Source organism: Macaca nemestrina, chromosome 12, assembly GCF_043159975.1.
Source record: "Macaca nemestrina isolate mMacNem1 chromosome 12, mMacNem.hap1, whole genome shotgun sequence".
NCBI lineage: Eukaryota > Metazoa > Chordata > Mammalia > Primates > Cercopithecidae > Macaca > Macaca nemestrina.
This window is the reverse complement of record NC_092136.1, coordinates 5,804,917-5,830,624: the sequence shown is the minus strand read 5'-3', so window position 1 is coordinate 5,830,624 and position 25,708 is coordinate 5,804,917. Positions and strand designations below refer to the sequence as shown.

The 25,708-nt window shown below is 50.5% G+C and overlaps 1 protein-coding gene across 1 annotated transcript in view; it reads right to left on the bottom strand.

Annotated features, from left to right (window-relative positions):
• LOC105469713 (carnitine palmitoyltransferase 1A) overlaps nt 1–25,708 on the bottom strand; it is an 82,752-nt gene that overhangs the window by 35,588 nt on the left and 21,456 nt on the right. The window contains exons 2-7 of the mRNA XM_011721144.3: nt 19,470–19,623; nt 16,583–16,722; nt 11,289–11,460; nt 7,518–7,619; nt 2,745–2,882; nt 386–463 (exon numbers count right to left, since the gene is read on the bottom strand). Coding sequence (XP_011719446.1) covers nt 386–463; nt 2,745–2,882; nt 7,518–7,619; nt 11,289–11,460; nt 16,583–16,722; nt 19,470–19,610 — 771 coding nt within the window. The 5' untranslated portion in view covers nt 19,611–19,623. The remainder of the gene's footprint in view (nt 1–385; nt 464–2,744; nt 2,883–7,517; nt 7,620–11,288; nt 11,461–16,582; nt 16,723–19,469; nt 19,624–25,708) is intronic.

Sequence of the window (25,708 nt, the reverse complement as noted above, 5' to 3'; positions counted from 1 at the left end):
ACTTGAACCTGGGAGGCGGAGGCTGCAGTGAGCCAAGATCGTGCCATTGCACTCCAGCCTGGTGGACAAGAGCAAAGCTCCATCTCAAAACAAAACAAAACAAAAAAACAGCAGGACAGGTATAGCACAGTGAGGAATTCCTGTTTGCCAGAAACTTATTTTTGCAGCCCAAATCCCCCTGCAGTAGCAGAGCACCCTGGGCTACTAGGCTAATACTGAAGGGTACTCACAGGGTTCTCCAGCCTGGAAGCAGGACAGAGAGGAGCATGAGCCAGTCCCCAGAGCTTTCCCAGGCCGTCCACAGGCCTGTGAAGACGCCACCTCTGTGGACAGACCCGCAGCCCCACCGTCCTCGTCAGACAGCAGCCCGGGCGGGGGCACTCACCATGGCATAGTAGTTGCTGTTCACCATGAGCGGCCCTCGTCCTCGGAGGTAGATGTACTCCTCCCACCAGTCGCTCACCTAGTGGGCGCAAACACCAGACAAACCCGCAGGCTCAGCAGGGGCCAGGCAGGCTCCCTGGCAGCAGCCCAGAGCCACGGGGAAGGGCAGGCAGTGCTTTTGGCAGACATTTTGTCATCTAACGGGGGCCATTCCAGAACAGGGAACGCAGTCCTAACCAGACGGAATGCGACACCGTGGGAAACGAAAAGTGTTCTTTTTAAGTTGAGATGAGCAGAAAGAAGGTACATCACCTTCAATCTGTAGATGGTTCAAAACGGAAAAAAAAAGCCGAAGTGGGAGGATTGCTTGAAACGAGGAGTTCGAGACCAGGCTAGATAACATAGCAAGGCTCTAGCTCTACATTAAAAATAAAAATAATAAATAAAATAAAAATTTTAAAAATGTTTAAAAGACCAGATGGAAAGTAAATCATAAATGTTTGACTGCTAACATGATCTAAAAACCAGTACTGTGGGCTGGGCATGGTGGCTCACACCTGTAATCTCAGCACTTTGGGAGGCCAAGACAGGAGGATCGCTTGATGCCAGGAGTTTGAAGCCAGCCTGGGCAACATTGCAAGGTTCCATCTCTCCAAAAAAAATGTAAGAAATTAGCCAGGTGTGGTGGCTCACGCGTGGAGTCTCAGCTACTTGGGAGGCTAAGGCAGGAGGGTCACTTGACCCCAGGGGTTCGAGGCAACAGTGAGCTATGATTGTGCCACTGTATTCCAGCCTGGGCAACAGAGCAAGACCTTTTCTCAAATAAAAGAAAACAGAAACAAAGGCCAGGCGCAGTGGCTCACGCCTGTAATCCCAGCATTTTGGGAGACTGAGGCGGGCTGATCACTTGAGGTGAGGAGTTCCGAACCTGCCTGGCCAACATGATGAAACTCCATCTCTACTAAAAATACAAAAATTAGCTGGGCATGGTGGCGGGCGCCTGTAATCCCAGCTACTCAGGAGGCTGAGGCAGGAGAATCACTTGAACCTGGGAGGCGGAGTTTGCAGTGAGGGGGGATCGCACCACTGCACTCCAGCCTGGGCGACAGGGCGAGGCTCCATCTCAAAAAGAAAAGAAAAGAAAACAACAACAACAAAAACCAATGTTATGTAAAATTGCTCCACAGACTGCTTCTCGTCTTCCTGCTTCCCAGGTCTCCCTGAAGAAGCCACCGCCTCAGTCTAGTCCATGGCACTAACCCGGCGTCCCACAGGTGTGGTCCCTGTTCCCTGGCACATGCATCCTGAAGCTACCCGGGCAGTGCCCCCCAGCCACCTCACAGCTGCTGTCCCTTCACAGCCTGCTGGACCCAGAGATGGCTTCCTTTTCAGCTTTGTGCTGAAACACACGTAACTACAGAACAGTGGCCATGCAACGGTCTCGTGTGCAGAGAGCTGTGCAGAGAGCTGACGTTTACCAGTCCAGCACACCCGTGCAGCCAGCGAACATGCCCGGCCCCCTGAGGCTCGAGAGACTCCTCCAGGCACTGCCCATCCACCCACGATGTGACTTCTGCACCACCTGCTGGTTCTGTCAGGGTCACTTGGGACACCTCCTCTTCCGTGTTAGTTGTTCCTCAAAGCTACACTCCCTCCCTTGCTTCGTCTGCCAGAGGCCTGCTCTCACCCTCCCAGCACATGGAAGCCCAGCCAGCTCCCCACATACAGGGCGCCAGCTAAGACACTTGGTTGGAGGAGATGCTCCTGGGACCACTGAGCCACACTCAATCCCAGCAAGCATCCCACACCATCCCTGCATCCACCAGCGAGCTCGGGAAGGATGCCTTGGAATAAAAATAAACTAAAGAGGAGGATAGGAGCAGGAGTCCGGGGCAGCATGGCACTGCTGCAGGAGAAACAGCTCACAAGAGGAATCCCCGGGGAAGAGGGAGAGGGAGAGGGCTCCTGTGTGCAAAACACAGCATTGCGATGATGCACCTGCACTCGGGGTAAAACTGTCACTGTAGGCTGGGTGTGATGGCTCATGCCTGTGATCCCAGCACTTTGGGAGGCCAAGGTGGGAAGATCACTTGAGCCCAGGAGTTTGAGACCAGCCTGGTCAACATAGTGAGACCCTGTCTCTACAAAAAATCCAAAAACCAAGAAACTGTCACTGTAACTACACGTCAGTCCTAATACACACACCCCATGCTGCATGCAGGTAAACCATAGCTGGAACTTCCTAAGGTGTGATTTTGGCTAATCACAGCTGTCGTTTCAGCCCTGTTATCCCTGTCCCTCAGAATTAGCATCTTCATACAGAAAAATTTCATCAAGAAAAACTGTGTATACAGACTTACGTAATTTGTAGCCCACCAGGATTTTAACTTCAAATACCACTGTAGTCTTGGTCCAAGACTGACAGCAAAGTCTTGAGCAAGTGCCGTCATCCGTTTGAAGTCTTCTTCCTTCATAAGAGGCCTCACCGACTCTAGATACTGGGATTATCGGGGAAAAAAAAATCACCCAAGTTAAAACACATTAATCAAAGCCTATGGTTGCCTCACCTGTGCCTTAGGAAAAGTTCTAACACATTGAAGAGGTTTTAGGCTGGGCATGGTGGCTCATGCTTGTAATCCCAGCATTTTGGGAGGTCAAGGCCAGTGGATTGCTTGAGCTCAGGAGTTCAAGACCAGCCTAGGCAATATGGTGAAACCCCATCTCTACAAAAAACAAGACAAAAATTAGCTGGGCATGGTGGTGCATGTCTGTGGTCCCAGATATGTGAGGGGTTGAGGTGGGAGGATCACTTGAGCCCAGAAGGTCGAGGCTGCAGTGAGCCATGATCACGCCACTGCACCTCAGCCTGGGAAACAGGGTGAGACCCTATCTCAAAAAAAAAAAGTTTAGACTCTTCCCCCAAGTTGGTCTTAGCAGTCCTTAGACAGGTTAACTCCCTTCAATGCTAAATGGTGTCATAGAGTAACAATAATTTAACAATTAAACTTTTTCTTCCTTTATTAGTTTTAAAAGTGTCCCAAATCCTGCATCACCAGAAAGCCACCATTAAATTTTTAGAATTTAAAATAAATTCTAGAATTGACAAGAAAAGTTAACAAGGAAATTTCAAGAATGTCTCTTATGTATTATTTGGCCCTTAATAAAAGAGCTGTTCTGACTTAAGCTTTGATGACCTGTGATGGTGACTACGAGATGGGGCAGAGTCATGCTGAGAGCTAGGTGCTGGGGCTGGGCAGGTGCTCAGGCAGCAGGATGGGAAGGAGGGGCTGGAATAGGTCTCAGAACCAGGCCAAGGCCAGGGCCTCAGGTTCAGGGTTTTCAGCCCCCACCCCACCTCATCCTTTTACATGTGCTACTTTGGTTGAACAAATGCTCAGAGATGGAAACACAGAGAGCAATTGTTTAAAAAGACACTCAAAAGCTTCTGCTACACACCTAAGCAAGCTCTTACAGAAAGTGACACTGGTCAGGTGCGGTAGCTTACACCTGTAATCCCAGCACTTTGAGAAGCTGACATGTGAAGAGTGCTTGAGCCCAAGCAATCTTGACCAGTTCAAGACCAGCCTGGGCAACAGAGTGAGACCCCGTCTCTGCAAAAAAAAAAAAAAATACAAAAATTAGCTGGGCGTGGCGGCACATGTCTGTGGTCCCAGCTACTTGGAAGGCTGAGGTGGGAGGATCACTTGGGCCTAGGAGTTCAAAGCTGCAGTGAGCCATGATCACATCACTGCATTCCAGCCTGGGCGAGACGCTGTCTCCCCCAACAACAGCAACAAAAAGTAAAAACTGTTGCTAACCCCACAATTTGCCATGAAATATTTTAATCCAACAAGTTGTCTGCTGTAAAAACCAAAGTCTTGGTGAAACAGTAATCTCTCTAGGGTCCCTCCCTGTACATTGGAAAGTAAGACCACTCCCTTACAAGGGCCAGCTGTGGCCAGGTACGGTGGCTCATGACTGTAACCCCAGCACTTTGGGAGGCTGAATCAGGAGGACTGTTTGAGCCCAGGAGTTCAAGACCAGTCTGGGCAACATGGCAAGACCCCATCTCTACAAAAAAATATTTGCAGGCATAGTGGTGCACACCTGTGGCCCCAACTACTTGGGAGGCTAAGGCAGGAGGATCACTTGGGCCAGGAATTCAAGGCTGCAGTGAGCTAGGACAGTGTCACTGCATTCCAGCCCGGGCAATAGAGTGAGACTCTGTCTCCCACAGAAAGGGCGTGGAACAGTTGTCAAGCATATTGAGGCTTATTCAAAGTAAAATGCCCATGAATGAGACAGAAAATCATGCCCTGAATGAGCTGAAGTGGAACCCTGAGCTACGCAACACAGACAGAGGTCACTGAAGGTCAAGCATCTCACCCTCACCCCACCCTGCCAGTGGAACAGGGGCTGTTGTCAGCCCTGATTCGCAAGTCTGGGTACAGAAGAGGAGAGATGGGGTAGGTCAGCCACGGTGGCTTGCACCTGTAATTCCAGTACTTTCGGAGGCCGAGGTGGGCGTATCACTTGAGGTCAGGAGTTTTGAGACCAGCCTGGCCAACATAGTGAAGTCCTGTCTCTACTAAAAATACAAAAATAAGCGAGGCGTGGTGGCACACACCTGTAATTCCAGCTACTCGGGTGACTGAGGCAGGAGAATTGTTTGAACCTGGGAGATGGAGGCTGCAGTGAGCTGAGATCACACCACTGCACCCTAACCTGGGTGACAGAGCAAAAACAAAAACAACAACAACAAAAAAAAGAGCAGAGATGGGAAGAAACTTACCAAGGCTAACAGGGACTCAATAACCAAGGCTGGATTCAAACCCTCAGGGACTCAGTAACCAATCCTGGATTCAAACCCTTACCCCGAGAAGTTTCTGCTTATTATAGTTTTTAAAATGGGGTCCCAGGATGTGCAAAAACGAAAGCACCCATGCACTGCTGGTTAGAATGCAAAATGGTGGAGCTGCGTGAGGGTCTGGTGGTTCCTCAACGAGTTACCACGGAATTCCCACGACCCAGCAATTCCGCTCCTGGCTATGTCCCCAATGACGGGTGAACAGGTCAATACACTGTGGTCCTTCCATACAACGGAATATTATTCAGTCACAAAAAGGGATGAAGTTCATCCACGTTACAACACAGGTGAACCTTAATGACATGCCAGTCACAAAAGGCCACATGATTCCATTTATGTGAAATGTCCAGAACAGGCAAATCCATAGAGACAAACAGGAGATTAGTGGTTCCGAGGGGCTGGGAGAGGGAAGTAGAAGGACAGGGAGTGACTGCTTAGTGGCTATGAGCTTCTGGGTGATGAAAGGTCCTGGAATGAGACAGCAGTGAGGGCTGCGTGACATTATAAATGTACTTAGTGCCCCTGAACCGTACACTTGAAAATGGTTAAAACAAAACAGTACAATTCATGTTGTGCACATTTTACCATAATTTTTTCAAAAAGAAAGAAATGGAACTGCTCCCTCCCCTTTTGTTCAATTAAAGAAAAAAAAAAAAAAGACCAAAGCAGGTAGATCACTTGAGCCCAGGAGTTCAACGCCAGCCTGGACAAGATAGTGAAACTCCCTCTCCACAAAAAAAAAAAAAAAAAAAAAAAAAAAATAGGGCCAGGCATGGTGGCTCATGCCTGTAATCCCAGCACTTTGGGAGGCCAAGGCAGGGGGATCACAAGGTCAGGAGATCGAGACCATCCTGGCTAACATGGTGAAACCCCGTCTCTACTAAAAATGCAAAAAAATTAGCCCAGTGTGGTGGTGGGCACCTGTAGTCCCAGCTACTCAGGAGGCTGAGGCAGGAGAATGGCGTGAACCCAGGAGGCGGAGCTTGCAGTGAGCCAGGATCACACCACTGCACTCCAGCCTGGGTGACAGAGTAAGACTCTATCTCAAAAAAAAAAAAAAATTGCCATGTGTGGTGGCACGCACTTGTAGTCCCAGCTACTCAGGAGGCTGAAGCGGGAGGATCATCTGAGCCCAGGAGGTCAAGGCTGCAGTGAGCCAAGATTGCACCACTGCACTCTAGCCTGGGCAACAGAGCAAGACCCTGTCTCAAAAAAAAAGAAAAAGAAATGAGTAGTTTTGAGGATGAAATGACAGGCTTTCTAGGTAGTGCCTTGCCCCTAGGGGCCTGGGGTGTCAAGAAGCAACTGTCTTCAGACCAGCTGGAGGCTGATGATCACCCCACCCTCAGCTGGAGGACCCTCACCAATCAGATCAAAAACATTCACCACCCAGCAACAGATGAATGGATAAATAAAATATGGTCTAGCCGTACAATGGAATACTATTCAGCCGTAAGAAAGAAGGAAATTCTGACACAGGCTGCTATGTGGATGAACCTTGAAGACATTATGCTGAGTGAGAGAAGCTAGTCACAGAAGGACAAATATGATATGATGCCACTTATATGAGGTCCCTCAGATTGGCAAATCCACAGAGACAGAAAGTAGAATAGAAGTTACTAGATGGGGGGAGGGAAGAATGGGGAGTGACTGCAATCATTTCATACAATGTTGTATTTAGCAATTATGTAAAATAGCAAAAACTGGCCGGGCGCAGTGGCTCACGCCTGTAATCCCAGAACTTTGGGAGGCCAAGGCGGGTGGATCACTTGAGGTCAGGAGTTCGAGACCAGCCTGGCCAACATGGCAAAACCCCGTCTCTACTAAAAATACAAAAATTAGCCGGGCATGGTGGCGGGTGCCTGTAATTCTAGCTACTTGGGAGGCTGGGGCAGGAGAATCACTTGAACCCAGGAGGTGGAGGTTGCAGTGAGCTGAGATTACACCATTGCATTCCAGCCTGGATGACAGAGGGAGAGTCCATCGCAAAAAAAATAAAATTAAATAAAAATAAAAATAAAATAAAGCTTTAAAAAATGCACCAAGCAGCTTCTCTATGAAACTTAAAACTTTAAAAAAATCACCTAAGATGCAGCAGTGATGCATTGGAAAAAAAAAAAAAAAAGACTTCCTATGAGAACCCTACCAGGCACACCACTGAAGGCTACTTGAGTCAAATGACGGTGACCTAGTTCATCATAATTAAGACCTAAGCCTTAATCCACAGATGGCTGACATTTCAGTGTGAAGCCTAAGCCACACCTACCCTGTTCACAGTGTCTTTGACAGCCGGGACCGGCAGGCGAGGCAGCGATGTCTGGAAGCTGTACAACATGGGTTTTCGGCCTGAAAAGATCTTGACCATACCCTGAAGAGAGAGAATTATATTTTCAGTCTACTGCCATACCACCCTGAACGCACCCGTTCTTGTCTGATCTCAGAAGTTAAGCAGGGTCGCGCCTGGTTAGTACTTGGATGTGAGAATTACAATTTCAAAGACAAGGCTATGTTAAAGATCCAAAGCCACTTTTCCAGTTGCACAACATGCCAACCACTTACTGATTTTCTGTGTCGATTTATTTTTCATCTGGTCCATCTTTTACCCGCCCCATACTTACGGGTTCTAGCAAATAAGCATATAACCCCGCCCTCCATGCCAATAAAAACCTGGGCAACATGGCAAAACCCCATCTCTACAAAAAAAACACAAAAAATTAGCCAGGCGTGGTGGCATGTGCTTGTTGTCCCAGCTACTTGGGAGGCTGAGGCGAAAGGATTGATTGAGCCTGGGAGGGTGATGCTGCGGTGAACCGTGATCACCCCACTGCACTCCAGCCTGGGCGACACAGTGAGACAAAACAAAAAACAAAAACAAAACAAAAACAAACAAACAAACAAACCACGTGGAATCAAAGCCAAGCCTGACGGAGGCCGTGAGATGTCGCTGCCAGCATCGTGACCAGCCAGGACCCGAACTGTGCTTCTGCACCTAGGGTGAGTCTCACCCCACCTCCTTCTGCAAGGCCCTTAGTTTAGGGATGGGCTCCAGGCTCTAGGAGCAGTGAGGAGGGTCAACGTGCCTGACCCTGAGCCAAGCTGAGGGGAAGCAGCGTCTTTCCTTCAGTCATTGCCAAGCCTCCCAGAGGGCACATTTGTGGCCCTTGGTTTTAGGCTGGATGATCAAGTCTGTATAATAACCAGTCACCTCAATGCCGACCAAAACAAAGGCAGTCCTCGGGCCCAGGTGGGGAGTCCTGGTACCGCAGGGCGTTGGGACTCAGCTGAACCTCAGCTGCGAACTCACCGGAGGGAGTGCCCTTTAGCCTGCTTTGCCAAGTGTGGGAACCACCCGAATCTCTTCTAGGTGTTAAATTCTGCTTCTCTAGAAATCAGAAACTTTATATCCAAATGGCAGAAACTGATTTGAGAGAAAAAATTGGTTTGACTGGGTGCGGTGGCTCACGCCTGTAATCCCAGTACTTTGGGAGGCCGAGGAGGCTGGATCGTTTGAGCCCAGGAACTCGAGATCACCTGGCCAACATGGCGAAACCCCGTCTCTATTAAAAATACAAAAAATTGGCCGGGCGCGGTGGCTCAAGCCTGTAATCCCAGCACTTTGGGAGGCCGAGACGGGCGGATCACGAGGTCAGGAGATCGAGACCATCCTGGCTAACACGGTGAAACCCCGTCTCTACTAAGAAATACAAAAAAAAAACTAGCCGGGCGAGGTGGCGGGTGCCGGTAGTCCCAGCTACTCGGGAGGCTGAGGCCGGAGAATGGCGTAAACCCAGGAGGCGGAGCTTGCAGTGAGCTGAGATCCGGCCACTGCACTCCAGCCTGGGCTACAGAGCGAGACTCCGTCTCAAAAAAAAAAAAAAAAAAAAAAAAAAAAAAATACAAAAAATTATCTGGGCGTGGTGGTGTGTGCCTGTGGTCCCAGCTACTGTGGAGGCTGAGGTGAGAGAATCGCTTGAGCCCGGGAGGTGGAGGTTGTAATGAGCCGAGATTGCACCACTGCACTCCAGCCTAGGTGACAGAGCAAGCTGCTGTCTCAAAAAAAAAAAAAAAAATTTTGTTTGGCAAGAGTGGAGTCCCAGTGTGTGGTGGGCACTGCGGTGACTCCCACACTTCTCTTACAAGGCTTCCCCAGAGGTTGGGACAGCAGCCCAGTCCAGGCAGGCACCACTGTGGGGGCTACCCAGAGGCAACCGAGCAGAAGGGCCCCGGGGCCAAGGTCGGGGCAGACAAAAAACCAAAGCAGACCCACGGCTTCATATACACCGGCAGACCCATGGAGCAGCCTCATTCGAGAAAGATTCTGCAGAAAATTTTCTCATGATTACCTGGTCCATTAGAACCATTTAGGCCACTTGGCAAGACAGGGGTGAATAAACCAGATGTTTCTTTACACATGTCCAGCCCCAAAGACCCAGGTTGGGCTTGAGGTGCTGAGCAAAGCCCAAGGCCCAGGGCCATGACTACAATGGGCAGATGGTACATGGGGCACATGCCCGCCTGCAGGGGGTCACAGGGGCCCCAGCCCCCAGACGGAGGCCTTGAAAGTCCAGAGATGATGCCCATCTTGGAGGGTTTATTTTCAGAAAAACTAAGGCCATTTTTTTTTTTTTTTTTTTTTTTTTTGAGACAGGGTCTGGCTCTGTCACCTAGGCTGGACGTAACCACAGCTCACTGCAGCCTTGACCTCCTGGGCTCAAGCAATCCTCCCACCTTGGCCTCTTGAGTAGCTAGGATTACAGGCATGCACCACCACGCCTGGCTAATTTGCCTGGCTAATTTTTGTATTTTTAGTAGAGATGGGGTTTCGCCATGTTCTCCAGGCTGGTCTCAAACTCCTGAGCTCAGGTGGTTCACCAGGCTTGGCCTCCAAAAGTGCTGGGATTACAGCCATGAGTGACCATGCCCAGCTCCCACAAAAACATTTAAATTGAGCCCGGGTTTGATGGCTCATGCCTGTAATCCCAACACTTTGGGAGGTCGAGGTGGGCAGATCACTTGAGCTCAAGAGTTTGAGACCAGCCTGGCCAACGAAACCCCGTCTCTATTAAAAATACAAAAATTAGCCAGCCATGGTGGTGTGCGCCTATAGTCCCAGCTACTCAGGAGGCTGAGGTGGGAAAATCACTTGAGCCTAGGAAGTCGAGGCTGCAGTGAGCTGTGATTGTGCCACTGCACTCCAGGCTGGGCAATGGAGCAAGACCCTGTCTCAAAAAGAAAAAAAAAAAAAGCTGGGTGCGGTGGTTCACACCTGTAATCCCAGCACTTTGAGAGGCCAAGGCAGGATCACCTGATGTCAGGAGTTAAGACCAGCCTGAGCAACATGGTAAAACCCTGTCTCTACTAAAAATACAAAATTAGCCAGGCGTATTGGTGGTGCATGCCCGTAATCCCAGCACCTTGGGAGGCTGAGGCAGAAGAACTGCTTGAACCTGGGAGGCCGAGTTTGCAGTGAGCTGAAATCGCACCATTGCACTCCAGCCTGGGCAACAAGAGTGAAACTCCATCTCAAAAAAATAAAAATGAAATAAAAATAAAAAAGAAAAACATTTAAATCATGAAATTTGGACAAGCATCCACATATATGGCAAAGCCATGACCTTAAATCAAGGACCCTTGGGCTAAGGGCCAAGGCAAGCTGGGGGAACATTCCAGAAGCTAAGTCCGAGTCACGGGAGCCTGTCCGAGGGGTCAGCTAAGGTAACCATTTAATGCCTGACAACAAGTGAGTCAAGAACGCTACAAAGAACTGGATGGACAGCACTTTTATTTGATGAATGACCTGAACTACAAACCCAGCAGACCTCAATAAAACACGCTGCAGATCTCACTAACGTCACGAAAGAGAAGCACTCTTCGGCCCCCGCTTTTGTGTCATGGTGATTCAAACCTCTCCAGCCATTCAAGGTTGAGGCCCAGGTCACCAACCAAGCATCAAGGGAGAAAAGGTCCCAGAGGTGTCCTTCTTTCCAAAGCCCAAACCATCTACCCCCACTCCACTGCCAGAGGGATGCACAATTACCATCCAGATCTTGGTGGCGCGACTCATCTTGCCGTGCTCAGTGAACATCCACCCGTGGTAGGACAGCAGCACCTTCAGGGAGTAGCGCATGGTGACGATGAGGGCCACCCACAGCCCGGTGCCAAACAGCACGCCGCTGACCACGTTCTTCGTCTGGCTGGACATGCAGTCACTGCGGAGACAGACCCAGACAAGGGAGGCTGTGTGTGAGGTCGCACGGTGCCACCGAACGCCACCGGTGACGCCACAGACACCACGTGCTTCAGTGTCCAGCAGCCTGCCCCATGTAGAGCCGGGAAAGTCAGAGGGAGAGCACTTGCAGGAACTGAGCTCTTAAAACACTCACAGACTCTCTCCTTCTCACCCCAAAACCAATCACGCCGAAAGTAGCCGGCAGACCCGGGTGTCCGGGGCAGGCCTGTCTGCTCTCTTCCCACAGGTCCCTTCAGCCTGATCTGCTCTGGTGGCCTTGAAACCGACCAGGGCCAATTTGTGTCATCTGGAAAAAGACACAGCTTCCTCCAGGACCTCTGGACCAACAGCAGGGGGGATGCTGTGAGGCCGGGACCTGGCCACCGCGAGAGCCATGCCCTGCAGACTTGTGCCTCCCCGGCAGGTGAGCAAGAGATTCTGGGCCACTTTCTTCAGCTCTTTATGAATTTTTTTCTCCCAAACTTACTTTTAGATGTAATCGTAATCTCAAATTATTTTGTTACAACTATTACCTCCAGTATTTATATTAAAAGAGCTTGTTTTTGACTTAGGAGTACTTAACACGAATAAAGAAACAGACTGTGTGAAACGGTCATGTAAATATTTAACTTAAATACAGGAAATGTTTTTGTTTGTGAAGGAAGGTAGTACATATTATGGTAAAGATGGGACTTTAAAAATGAGACAAAATGCGGCTTTTTTTTTTTTTTTTTGAGACAGAGTCTCGCTCTGTTGCCCAGGCTGGAGTGCAGTGGTGATCTTGGCTCACTGCAACCTCCACCTCCCAGGTTCAAGCAATTTTCCCACCTCAGCCTCCCGAATAGCTGGGATTACAGGTGTGTACCACCACATCCAACTAATTTTTGTATTTTTGTATTTTTGTAGAGATGGGGTCTTGCCATGTTGCCCAGGCTGGTCTTGAACTCCTGACCTCAGGTGATCCACCTGCCTCGGCCTCCCAAAGTGCTGGGATTATAGGTGTGTGCCACTGTGCCTGGCCAGAAATGCAGCTATTTTGTGGTTTGTTTTAGTTTTGGTAACTGCAAAATATTTTTTAAGTAAAAACTAAGCATGCTTCAAATGATTAAAACACCAATATATATAACCTAAAGGTATCCCCAATATTTGAAAAGCACTAATTTGGCCAGGTGCAGTGGCTCAAGTCTATAATCCCAGCACTTTGGGAGGCCGAGATGGGTGGATCACTTGAGTCCAGGAGTTCAAGACCAGCCTGGGCAACATGGCAAAACCCCATCAATATAAAAATAAAACGTAAAAAAGAAAATAAAATAATTCAAAATAAGAAATAAAAAAAAAGAAAACCACTAATTGAACACTGCATAATATTTAAGTGGACAAAAACAAATTATCTTCAAGGTTACATACTCTTGCTCCAAAATGTATATCTTTCTTTTTTTTTTTTTTTTTTTTTTTTTTTTTTTTTTTTTTTTTTGAGACGGAGTCTGGCTCTGTCACCCAGGCTGGAGTGCAGTGGCGCGATCTCGGCTCACTGCAAGCTCCGCCTCCCGGGTTTACGCCATTCTCCTGCCTCAGCCTCCCGAGTAGCTGGGACTACAGGCGCCCGCCACCTCGCCCGGCTAGTTTTTTGTATTTTTTAGTAGAGACGGGGTTTCACCGTGTTAGCCAGGATGGTCTCGATCTCCTGACCTCGTGATCCGCCCGTCTCGGCCTCCCAAAGTGCTGGGATTACAGGCTTGAGCCACCGCGCCCGGCCCCAAAATGTATATCTTTCTATAACCCGTGAAGTCTAGCACTGGAGTTTAACTGTAGTCTCTTTTTTAAACCTATACGCTCTTTTCTGGTCATCTAACCTATCAGCAAACTTGGGTTTAGGGATTTCAGAAGCCATCTTTTAGATAATCTACATTTTAGATTACTGAAAGAAAAAGACCTATATACTTACTTACTTGATTTGCAAAAATAAAAATATTTTAGCATAAACAAATAAATGACACATTCAAGATTTTTAAAAATATAGACATATAGGCACTTAGATAAAAAACGTTAGCAAAAAGCTTTCTTTGAAAGGACATGCTCCTTGCAAGGCTGTTGGGGACAGACTCAGAGACAAACCCCACATAACACGTATGACTCCACTTTTTTACTCTGTTTTTTTTTTTTAAAGAAATAGGGTCTCACTATGTTGCTCAGGCTGGTCTTGAACTCCTGGGCTCAAGCAATCCTCCTGCCTCGGCCTCCCAAAGTGCTGGGATTACAGGCCACCGCGCCCAGCCTGACTCCAGTTTTGAAGGCAGCGGCCCAGAGAATCTGCAAGTCCCCTCCAGGACAGCAGCTCTGGAATGGCCCATGAGGCTGGAAGACGCTGGCCCTTAACCCGGCCTTTCTAAATTTAGGCCAGGGATGGCCTAGTTTACCAAAATAGGTTTAAGAGGTACAAAGAAACAAATCTTACAAAGACCCAGATTATTAAGAGCTTTAAACAGTCAACACTTCTAAATATAATCCAGTTTTAAGAGAAGGCCTACACTAGAGAGTAAATTAAAGATCTGGCCTGGGCTCAGTGGCTCACGTCTGTAATCCCAGCACTTTGGGAGGACGACGCGGGTGGATCACTTGAGATCAGGAGTTCAAGACCAGCCTGGCCAACACGGCGAAACCCCATCTCTACCAAAAATACAAAATTTGGTTGGGCGTGGTGGCGTGTGCCTGCAGTCCCAGCTACTCAAGAGGCTGAGGCAGGAGAATCACTTAAACCCGGGAGGTGGAGGTTGCAGTGAGCCGAGATCGCACCACTGCACTCCAGCCTGGGGGACAGAGTGGAAATCAATCTCAAAAAGAAAAAGAAAAGATCTTCATTAACCCCACGAGAGAATGAAAAGTATGAAGGAACAGCTCCACACACAAGGCTCAGAGGCGGCTATCCACTGCAGGCCTGCGGGCCCTGGGACCTCAAGGAAGAGAGCAGCCAGGCCTGCCCCGAGTGCCCAGGTCTGCCAACTGCTTTCTGAGTGACAGCAGTGACAGCAGTCCCCAGGCAGACAAGGAACCTGGCAGGCATCCCAGCCAGGCATGCTTCTGTTAAAATGACTGGGAACTTTGATTCTGTCTCTTGCAGACACTTACAGAGGCCTGAGCCAGCGATCCTGAGCTACCTCAAGGTTGCAGGCAACTCAGCTGGACGCTCAGTGGCTCTGGAGGGTCCAGGGCTTCCTGGAGAAGGAACAGGATGTGAAGGGGTCCTCTGCAGACCCTTCGCAAAAAGAGGCAGGAATCAGGGTACCTGCTCAAGCTGTCATCAGGAGATTCAGACCATTAATCTGCTTAATCTTTTCTTTCTAGTCAGCAGAATCAAGGCTGGGCACGGTGGTTCACACCTGTAATCCCAGCACTTCGGGAGGTCGAGGCGGGTGGATCACCTGAGGTCAATAATTCAGATCAGCCTGGCCAACATGGTGAAACCTCATCTCTACAAAAAATACAAAAATGAGCCAGGCGTGGTCGTGGGCCCCTGTAATCCCAGCTACTCAGGAGGCTGAGGCAGGAGAATTGCTTGAACCCAGGAGGTGGAGGTTGCAGTGAGCCGAGATAGCACCATCACACCCCAGCCTGGGCAATGGAGGAAAAACTCCATCTCAAAAAAAAAAAAAAAAAAAAAAAAAATCAAATTCAGCCGTTAACTGTGAGTGAGTTTTCGTTTATGTCCCTTTTTCTGCCAGTTTATTTTCTTATTTCTTGCTGACTAAACAATATTTACATGCAAACAACCCGCAAGGCATGACTATGAAGATCCAGAGCTTTGATTTTTAGCTTAGCCTTGACCTGGCATTGTGCCTTCCACCTGCAACTCCTGGCCCCCAAACAAAGCCCAATTATGAGGAGTTGGCGGCTATTATTGACCTCAGGTGATCCACCTGCCTCGGCCTCCCAAAGTCCTGGGATTACAGGTGTGAACCACCGTGCCCCAATGGCAAAAATGCCGTTGGTGTAAACAAGCAGCACAGAAATCGAATCAAACGCCTGGCACGGGCCAGCAGGGACACTTCCAAGGCACCATGGAGCTTTCAGACCAGAAAGGAAAACGTGTGTCCAAGCGCAAGGGTCACAGCTGCACGAGGAAGCCGAGTCGCCCCGCGTTCCACCGTCTCGACGTTCAAATGGCGATAAAGCAGCGGTGTTCACGTGCATTTGTCTCACGGAAGCTTCTGGGGCAGGGGGTGGGGGGACCTCAGTGCTACACTGAAGAAAGCAGATTTGAGCTGGCACAGAGCTGGGTTTGAATTCCAGCTTTCCGCTCCCTCTTCCTGTGACTTGGGCAGACGCCTGCGTCTGTCTGAAAACTTCCTCACTGGTAAAAGGGATCCTAATGAGAGGTTACTGCAGTGCAGGGCCTGACCTTCCTAGACAGGAGTCTGGGCCATCTCCAGAACTGGATGGAATAACAGGCATCACAGACGTGCAATAAACACGTGCCATCAACAGGCGGCAGGTGGTTGGAAAAAAAATAAAATGAACATTTGCTGAATGTTACCTAAGGTGTCTCGGGGCCTTATCTCTTGGTAGCGAGAGATAAGCCCCCGGAAAATCCAAAACCCTAGGGGTGGGAGTGACAGGGGGGTCCCCTGGAGATTTCTGAACCACCCTGACAGAAAGCTAAGTGGGGGAGGTCCCTGCAGAGGACCCCAGAGCAGTCAGTTCAAGGGTCACAGAACTCTGGGATGAACGGACTCCAAGTGCAAAGAAATCACTACATGGGGATTCAGCCCCTTGAGCAGAAATTCCGTTTCAGAGCCCTACTGGCTGGGCTACGGGCACTGTCACTATTGGCCAAACCCTCGGGCCCTGACACCTTCCAAGGGGTGCCCCAGGGCCACTACCACCCTTCTCACCCTGGTCTTCGGAGGAAAGGCCGCAGAGGACCGCAAACTCCTAGAGGGACCTTAGCACCACCCAGGAGGCGGGAAGAAAGCCGACGTGAGGACAGAATCAGGAGCTTCACATCGAATCCAGAACAGCGACAATCATCACATTTGAAGAGACATAAAAACAGCAATAAAATTGGTAACTTCCCAGACATTCGGAGATTTCACAGGATTACTTACGTTGTTTCCAGGGTCCGATTGATTTTTGCAATTATTCCTAACGAGGGGTCGATCTTGGCATACATTGTTGTCATCACACCCACCACCACGATAAGCCAACTGGAGGGGCTCGCCGGGTACACGCCAGTGATGATGCCATTCTAAAGAAAGACACACGGGCCGTGAGCGGTGTCCTCCCACAACCCACAGGGCAACTTCATGGCCCCCGGCAACAGGACTGCTGGGTCGGCAGGCAGGGAGAAGAGCGTGTCGGCAGCGTGCGTGCACTAAGAAACCATACCCCACTAGCTGGGACTCTCCCCAGAGTTTACAGCCTGAGGCGTTCCAGTTTCCTCCCTTCCACTACTTCTGAGCCAAAACCCACCCTGAAAGCTTCCCCAAGAGTGGACACCCCAGGACATGAGAATCAGCCCAGGCACTAGTTTAGCTGGTGAAGGATGTCACTGAGCCACCATGATGTCCTGTCCCTAGCCTGCTACTGTCTAGAATGCCCTGAGACCCCAGCTCCAAAACTGCCCCTCTTGCCGTCCCTGTGTCAGAAGGCTGCTTAACCTTGAAGATTTCATGGGAGGCCTCACTCCATGTTGAGAATTTGCTGTAAAATACTCCAGCCAAAAAAGAAAAAAAAAAAGGATTATATCAAACGAAATTGGCAAAATTGGTGAACAAGGAAGTGAACGGTGGGGATCTATCTGTAATCAGTCCTCTTCGCTCTTGTGTATGTTTGACAACTCCAATTAAAAAACATTCTTACTAAACCATCCTAATAAGATATTGATTTGACCAAGGTAATGGATTAAAAATGACCAAAGCAGGCCAGGTGAGGTGGCTCATGCCTGTAACCCCAGCACTTTGGGAGGCTGAGGCGGGCAGATCACTTGAGGTGAGGAGTTTGAAACCAGCCTGGCCAACATGGTGAAATACTGTCTCTACTAAAAATACAAAAACTTAGCCAGGTGTGGTGGCGGGCGCCTGTAGTCCCAGCTACTCAGGAGGCTGAAGCAGAAGAATTGCTTGAGCCCGGGAAGCGCAGGTTGTAGTGAGCCAAGGTCGCGCCATTGCACTCCAGCCTGGGCAACAGAGTGAGGCTCTGTCTCAAAAAAAAAAAAAAAGGCCAGGCATGGTGGTGTGCACCTATGATCCCAGCTACTCAGAAGGATGAGACAGGAGGATTGCCTGAGCCCAGTGAGGCTACAGGGAGCCGTGATCACACCACTGCACTCCACTCTGGGCAACAGAGCAAGACCTTGTCTCAAAAAAAGAAAAAAAAAAAGAGGAGAGGGGAGGGGAGGGGGAGAACAACATTCCCACTGGGTTGAATATGATGGCCAAGCCTCTGCATCCGAGCTTCTATTTTCCCAGATTCCAAGGTGAAAAAGAGCAGCCCTTGGCGAGCCGAGCTAGTGCCTCAGTGACATCTCGGATGTTGCCTTGGTGGGTTATTTATCTGGGCCCAAGAATCCACAGGCTGAGCCCCAGGGACACCTGTGCAGCTGTGCTGGCTCCCAGGGGCTCGCCCACCTCCCTGCCGTCCCTGCTGCCACCCACTCTTGAGCTCAGGGCTTTCTCAGTGGCCCACTTCAGTGCCGCCCTCAGAGACGGAGCACTGGGAAGTCCACAAACTGAACTGAGCTACTGCTGGAGCTGGCGGGGGTCGGCGGGGGCATCCACTTTCGACTTGATGAACTTTCATCTAGTTTGCGTGTTTTCAAACGTGCACTTATTCCTTCTATGATGTTTAAAATAAATGAAAATACATGGAAAAACAAGATACTTGCTTAAAAAAGAACAGAGTTCCACTTCTTTAGATAAACAGAATTGAGAACATGTCAACTCGACTGTATTTGAACTTATGTGGAGAGTTTCTTTTTTTTTTTTTTGAGACGGAGTCTCGCTCTGTCACCCAGGCTGGAGTGCAGTGGCGCGAACTCGGTTCACTGCAAGCTCCACCTCCCGGGTTCAGGCCATTCTCCTGCCTCAGCCTCCCAAGTAACTGGGACTACAGGCGTCTGCCACCACGCCCGGCTAATTTTTTGTGTTTTTTAGTAGAGACGGGGTTTCACCGTGTTAGCCAGGATGGTCTCAATCTCCTGACCTTGTGATCCACCCACCTTGGCCTCCCAAAGTGCTGGGATTGCAGGCATGAGCCACCATGCCCGGCCCTTATGTGGAGAGTTTCTAGTATGTGAATGTTTTATCAACGAAGTAACTATTACATCTACTTGCTGAAGTTTGGAAAAAAAAAAAAATTTTTTTTTGAGACAAAGTCTTGCTCTGTTGCCCAGGCCGGAGTGTGGTGGCTCAATCATGGTTCACTGCAGTCTCTGCCTCTCAGGTTTAAGCGATCCTCCCATCTCAGCCTCCTGAGTAGCTGGGACTACAGATGCATGCCAACGCACCTGCCTAATTTTCGTATTTTTTGTAGAGATGGGGTTTTGTCGTGTCACCCAGGCTGGTCTTAAACTCCTGAGCTCAAGCGATCCGCCCACCTCAGCTTCCCAAAGTGCAGGGATTACAGGTGTGAGCCACTGCACCTGGCCCAGAAAAAATCCTTTTTGAACAAGGTGCAAAGGATTCTGACTCAGACAGAAGATGTGAATTCTAGTCTTTACTCTGCCTTCTATTAAGTAGGTCGCTGGCCCTTTGAGCCTCGATTTCCCAGCCTGCTTTAGAGCATGCCAACTCCCTCTACCTGCCTAATGGAGCTGCTCCAAGCATCCAGTGAGCTAAAGTCCATGTAACGGTGTCCCCAAGCCTTAAGTACCGTGGAAATAGGTAAGTGATATGCAATCGCCAGTCTGAAACACGTAGACCTCAATCGCTGCAAGAGCCCCGTTCTTAGACATTAAAAGGCATACTGTGTAGATTTCAACACATCTCAGCAAACCTTGAATCGGATGAACTTCTTCTTCCAGGAATGAAGTCCAGAGAGATAGATTTGTCTAAGAGCTTCATGGCTCAGCCGCAGGTCGATCCCATCCGGAGTGACCGTGAACTGAAAGGCTACAGCTTGGTGAGCTTCTGCCATCTTCAGGAATTACCTGGAAGGAGAAGGAGAAAATGTAACACACTTTCTGGGACCAGATACTAAAAAACCCCCATACAGAAGTGCCATTCCTTCTGAACTTAAGTTCTTCCTCCCCACTTAACAGCATCCAGGCCCATGGTACCCCAATCCTGGCCCTGGACGTCCCCCAGAACCACGCCTCCAAGCCAGCATCCAGGCCCGTGGTACCCCAACCCCAGCACTGGACGTCCCCCGGAACCACGCCTCCAAGCCAGCATCCAGGCCCGTGGTACCCCAGTCCTGGCCCTGGACATGCCCTGGAACCACGCCTCCAAGCCAGCATCCAGGCTCGTGGTACCCCAGTCCTGGCCCTGGATGTCCCCCGGAACCACGCCTCCAAGCCAGCATCCAGGCCCGTGGTACCCCAACCCCAGCCCTGGATGTCCCCCGGAACCACACCTCCAAGCCAGCATCCAGGCCCGTGGTACCCCAACCCCAGCCCTGGACGTCCCCCGGAACCACGCCTCCAAGCCAGCATCCAGGTTCGTGCCAGCATCCAGGTTCGTGCCAGCATCCAGGTTCGTGGTACCCCAGTCCTGGCCCTGGATGTCCCCCGGAACCACGCCTCCAAGCCAGCATCCAGGACACACCTGCTGACGCAAAGCCCGTGGCGCTTCAGCAACTCGCACAGCACAGACAAATCTCAATCTTACAGCCAGGCCCTTGGAGGCTGGCATTAGAAGAGGCCCAGAGTGTCCACGAAGGAGTCCACGAGGGGGCCCACGACAGCCCTAGACCCTGAACTTCGAGCACAGATCAATCCCAAATGCCTCTGCCTCTGGTGTCTATGTGGCTGCTCTTTCGAGAAACTGTTCTGGGGTTTCAGAGAGACCCACGGAGACCCCATGAGTCACATGTGCAGACGCCTCAAGAATGGGTGCTCGCGGACCGAGCGGGCCTTCTTCCTCGGAGGCAGCAGCTGAAGCAGCACCTGCCTTGGCGGCCCACGGGCTCAGCAGATCCTGGGGCGCTGTATGCCAGACGCAAGCACAGCCCCTGGGGACAGCGTCCCGTCTGGCTGCAGAAAACTGCTTCGGGGTCTGCTACATTCTTTCCATCCCTTCATCCTGGCTCCGGCTGCCTTCCTCCAGGCTCCTCGGCACAGCCGCTCAGCACAGCACAGCCCCCATCCCCTCCTGGACCCCCAGGGCGGCGGCTCCTGCCCTTCTCACTGTGCCTCCCCCACCTCCTCCCAAGCTGCCTGCCACAAAGTACTAAATGGATAAAAGAGAAGCTAAGAGGGCCGGGCGCGGTGGCTCACGCCTGTAGTCCCAGCACTTTGGGAGGCCGAGGCGGGTGGATCACAAGGTCAGGAGATCGAGACCACGGTGAAACCCCGTCTCTACTAAAAATACAAAAAATTAGCCGGGCGCGGTGGCGGGCACCTGTAGTCCCAGCTACTCGGGAGGCTGAGGCAGGAGAATGGCGTGAACCCGGGAGGCGGAGCTTGCAGTGAGCCGAGATCGCGCCACTGCACTCCAGCCTGGGCGACAGAGCGAGACTCCGTCTCAAAAAAAAAAAAAAAAAAAGAGAAGCTAAGAGGAAAGAACTATCAAGGACCATAATAAAAATCCAAAAACTCGTGTGTGTGTATGTAGACGTGTGTGTGGTATGTGTATGTGGTGTGTGTGGTGTATATGTGTGTTGTGTTTGTGTGTGTGGTGTCTGTGTGGTATACGTGTATGTGTGTGTATATGTGTATGTGGTATGTGTGTGTGGTGTATGTGTGTGGTGTGTTTGTGTGTGTGGTGTCTGTGTGGTATATGTGTATATGTGTGTGTGTGTGTGTGTGGGCATATGTATGTGTGGTATATGTATGTGTATGTGGTGTGTTTGTGGTGTCTGTGTGGTATACGTGTATATGTATGTGTGGTGTGTGTGGGCATATGTGTGTGTGGTATGTGTATGTGTATGTGGGATGTGTGTGGTGTGTGTGTGCATGTGTGGTGTGTGTGTGGTGTATGTGTGTATATGTGTGTGGTGTGTGTGGGGGTATGTGTGTGGTGTGTGTGGTTGTGTGTGGGGGTGAGTGTGTGGTGTATGTGTGGTGTGTGTGGTGTGTGTGTGGGGTGCATGGGCAGGTGTGTAGTTGTGTGTGGGTGTGTGTGTGTTGCGTGTGTGTGGTGTGTGTGGGGTGTGTGTGGTGTATGTGTGGTGTATGTGTGGTGTGTGTGTGGGGTGCGTGGGCGTGTGTGTGGTTGTGTGTGGGGTGTGGTGTGTGTGGGTGCGTGGCCTGTGTGTGGTTGTGTGTGGGGGGTGGGTGTATGTGGGGTGGGTGTGTGTGGGTGCATGTGTGGTTGTATGTGTATGGTGTGTGCGTGTGTGGTCGTGTGTATGGTGTGTGTGTGGATGGGTGTGCGTGTTCTCATCACAGGATGATTTTCGCCCACTGATGCCCTCTGAGGGCAAGCTCAAAATCAGTGGCTATCACAGTTTCGAAGATCCCGTTACAGAAATCAGCCTGGCTTAGTCCTCCACCAGCCAAAACACGAACCATCCACTGACAGGCCCTGGAAAGGCACCCGACTTCACACATCTGTCCACATTACAGATATCTGTTGACTGCCTCCAATGTGCCTGCTGAGGAGAGGAGCTCGACACCAGCAGAAAAGGCCCCTCTGCCCTCCCACGGCGTAGACCACGCTAACAAGCAATGCATGAGCAGCACTCTGGTGCAGGAAGGGGAGGTGCCAAGGGGACCTCTCAGGAGACAGTGAAGCCAGGAGAAGGAGCGACCATGGGAAGAGCAGGCAACAGCTGGAGGCAGGAAGGGCAGGAGGCTGGGGTCAAGGGCAGGTGTCTGGGGTCAAGGACAGGGTGTCTGGGGTCAAGGACAGGGTATCTGGGGTCAGTGGCAGGACAGCTAAGGTCAAGGGCAGGCCAGCTGGGATCAAGGGCAGGGTATTGGGTCAAAAGCAGGTGTCTGGGGTCAAAGGCAGGGTAGCTGGGGTCAAGGGCAGGGTGTCTGGGTTCAAGGGCAGGTGGCCAAGCTTGGAGAGGAAGGCAGAGGCAGCCGGTGGGAGGTGGCAGGGTTTTGTGCTAGTGATGGAGAAGCATCCCAGGGCCCAGAGGAAAGGGAACCTGCCACTATTTCTGTTCTAAAGACCACCCTGGCTGCTGTATGGAGCATGGATGGGGAAGCAGGACCCGTAAGAAGCTGAGGCTGTCTTCCATTAAGGTGCCCGGGCCTGGCCCAGTCTGTCAGTGACAGGGACAGTGACAGTGTGGACAATGACCCACACAAGACAGTCTGCAGAGGCACCCTGAGCTGCACGTGCTGGTGAAACGGGCTGTCAGGCTCCTGACTTGAGCCACCCACTCAGTGAAGCAAGGTACTGACATGGGACAGTCTCAGGGAGGGAAGGAGGCAGGCTGGGGCGGAAGCTGAGAATTCATGCCTGGACCTGCCACATGTGAAATGTCGCCAGGACATCCGGGTGGAGATGCCACACACTGCCGGAGTGAGGGAGGAGCTGGGCCGGACGACACACCCGACAGGTACCAGCACAGATCCTGCGAGCTCTGCCTCAATGACTCTGAAAGAGTAATTTGGCAAACTACATTCCACCAGCTATAACCTTAGCTTAGAGCAATTTGCGAAGCAATCGACAATATGTATGGGCCAGGAATGATGGCTCACACCTGTAATCCCAACACTTCGGGAGGCTGAGGTGGGAGGATCGCTTGAGGCCAGGAACTCAACACCAGCCTTGGCAACACGGCGAAACCCCATCTCTCTAACAAATAAAAAATTAGCCAGGTGTGGTGGCGTGGGCCTGTAGTCCCAGCTACTTGGGAAGCTGAGGTGGGAGGATCCCTTGAGCTCAGGAGGTAGAGTCTGCAGTGAGCCATGATCACACCATTGTACTCCAGCCGGGACAACAGAGTGAGACCCTATCTCAACAACAACAACAACAACAACAACAAAACAACAGTATTTACATATTATTTAGTAGGCATGCAGCTGACTCCCATGGCCTGGCCGGTTTTAAAGGAATGGATCCCATTTTTGAAACCAGCAAGATCACTAAGCAGATGTTTGCCACAGGCTGAAAAGGGTATCAAAGCAAGCAGCTCTGAACCATTTCTCAAAAAGCCATCTAAGCAGCTGTAAGACTCCCCTGGAGTCTCAAGGTTAACTTTTTTTTTTTTTTTTTTTTTGAGATGGAGTCTTACTCTGTCGCCCAGGCTGCAGTGCAGTGGCACCATCTCAGCTCACTGCAACTTCTGCCTCCTGGGTTCAAGCGATTCTCATGCTTCGGCCTCCTGAGTAGCTGGGCTTACAAGCGCCTGCCCCCATGCCTGGCTAATTTTTTCTATTTTTAGTGGAGATGGGGTTTCCCCATGTTGGCCAAGCTGGTCCCAAACTGCTGAGCTCAAATGATCCGCCCACCTTGGCCTCCCAAAGTGCTGCGATTACCCCCGTAAGCCACCGCGCCCGGCCTCAAGGTTAACTCTTAGCCCCCTTCCCCATCAAAGCCTTGGCAGTAACCATGAGGCAGTCATCCCAAAAGAGGACTCTGCAAAGCATGCACCGTGTCAAATAAAGTGATGTGACTGGCCCCCTCTGCATGACTGATAAGATCTCCTGGGCTTTATACAGAACACAAAGGCATTATTCATGGCAGCGGATTAAATATAGCGTCTGTAGCCAAGTCTCTCCAAAGGTATGTATCCGATGCTTGCTCAGAAATCTAACCTCTGATAGGAAGAGTCAGACTGGAGGTAATTACAGCGTCCTTTCCAGGAGGGAAACGCCCTTGCAGAGCGATCTGAGTTTAATGAAGGACTTGTTTATTTTGACTCATTCAGGGTAACCCTAAGAGTCCTAACTGCCCCTAAGGTGCACAATTTGTTTTTCTACTTCTGTAAGAGCTGAGATGGGCTGTCCTGACCCAGCCTCTCCCTCTTTGAGTCATGAGCAGAAAAGAGTGAACTCGACAAGGGCCAGAGGAGCTCCCTGTGCAAATCTAATGAGTGCAAATCCCACGCTGGGTTCTGGCCTGGATCAGTGGCCTTATGTTTAAAAACACTGATATGGCTGCACCTACAGCAGTTCCTGCTCAGCTACAGTTTGCACCTTTGTTTATTTGTTGTTTGTTTGAGACAGGGTCTTGCTGTGTTGCCCAGGCTAGAGTGCAGTGGCATGATCATGGCTCACTGCAGCCTCTACTCCCCGAGCTCAGGTGATCCTCCTACCTCAGCCTCCTGAGGAGCTGGGACTACAGGCATGCACCACCATGCTCAGCTAATTGATGTATTTTTGTGTAGAGACAGGGTTTCACCACCCTGCCCAGACTGGTCTCAAACTCCTGGACTCAAGCGATCCACCCGTCTCAGCCTCCCAAAGTACTGGGATTATAGGCGTGAGCCACCCTGCCTGGTGATTGTGCTTTTTGAAGTCTCAGTTATCCATGGTCAACCACCATCTGAAAATATTAGATGGAAAACTCCGAGCGCGGTGGCTCATGCCTGTAATTCCAGCACTTTGGGAGGCCCAGGCAGGTGGATTGCTTGAAGTTAGGGGTTCGAGGCCAGCCTGGCCAACATGGCAAAACCGTCTTTATTAAAAATACAAAAATTAGCTGGGCATGGTGGTGCGTGCCTGTAATCCCAGCTACTCGGGAAGCTGAGGCAAGAGAATTGCCTGAACCCGGGAGGCAGAGGTTGCAGTGAGCTGAGATTGCACCACTGCACAGCAGCCTGGGGGACAGAGTGAGACTCCACCTCAAAAAAGAAAAAAAAATCATAGTTTTAGATTGTGCACCATTCTGAGCAGTACGATGAAAGCTCCCACCATTCCTCTCCCTCCTGCCAGGGATGTGAATCACCCCTTTACCCAGGCTATCCATGCTGCCAACACTCCCTGTCTGTTACTACACAGGAAAAACCTCGTATATACATCTGTCTCCTGGAATCTAAGGGGAACTAGTTGCAGGACCCCCATGGATACCAAAATCTATGAGTGTGCAGTCCCTTATAGAAAATAGTGTAGTAGGCCGGGCGCGGTGGCTCAAGCCTGTAATCCCAGCACTTTGGGAGGCCGAGACGGGCGGATC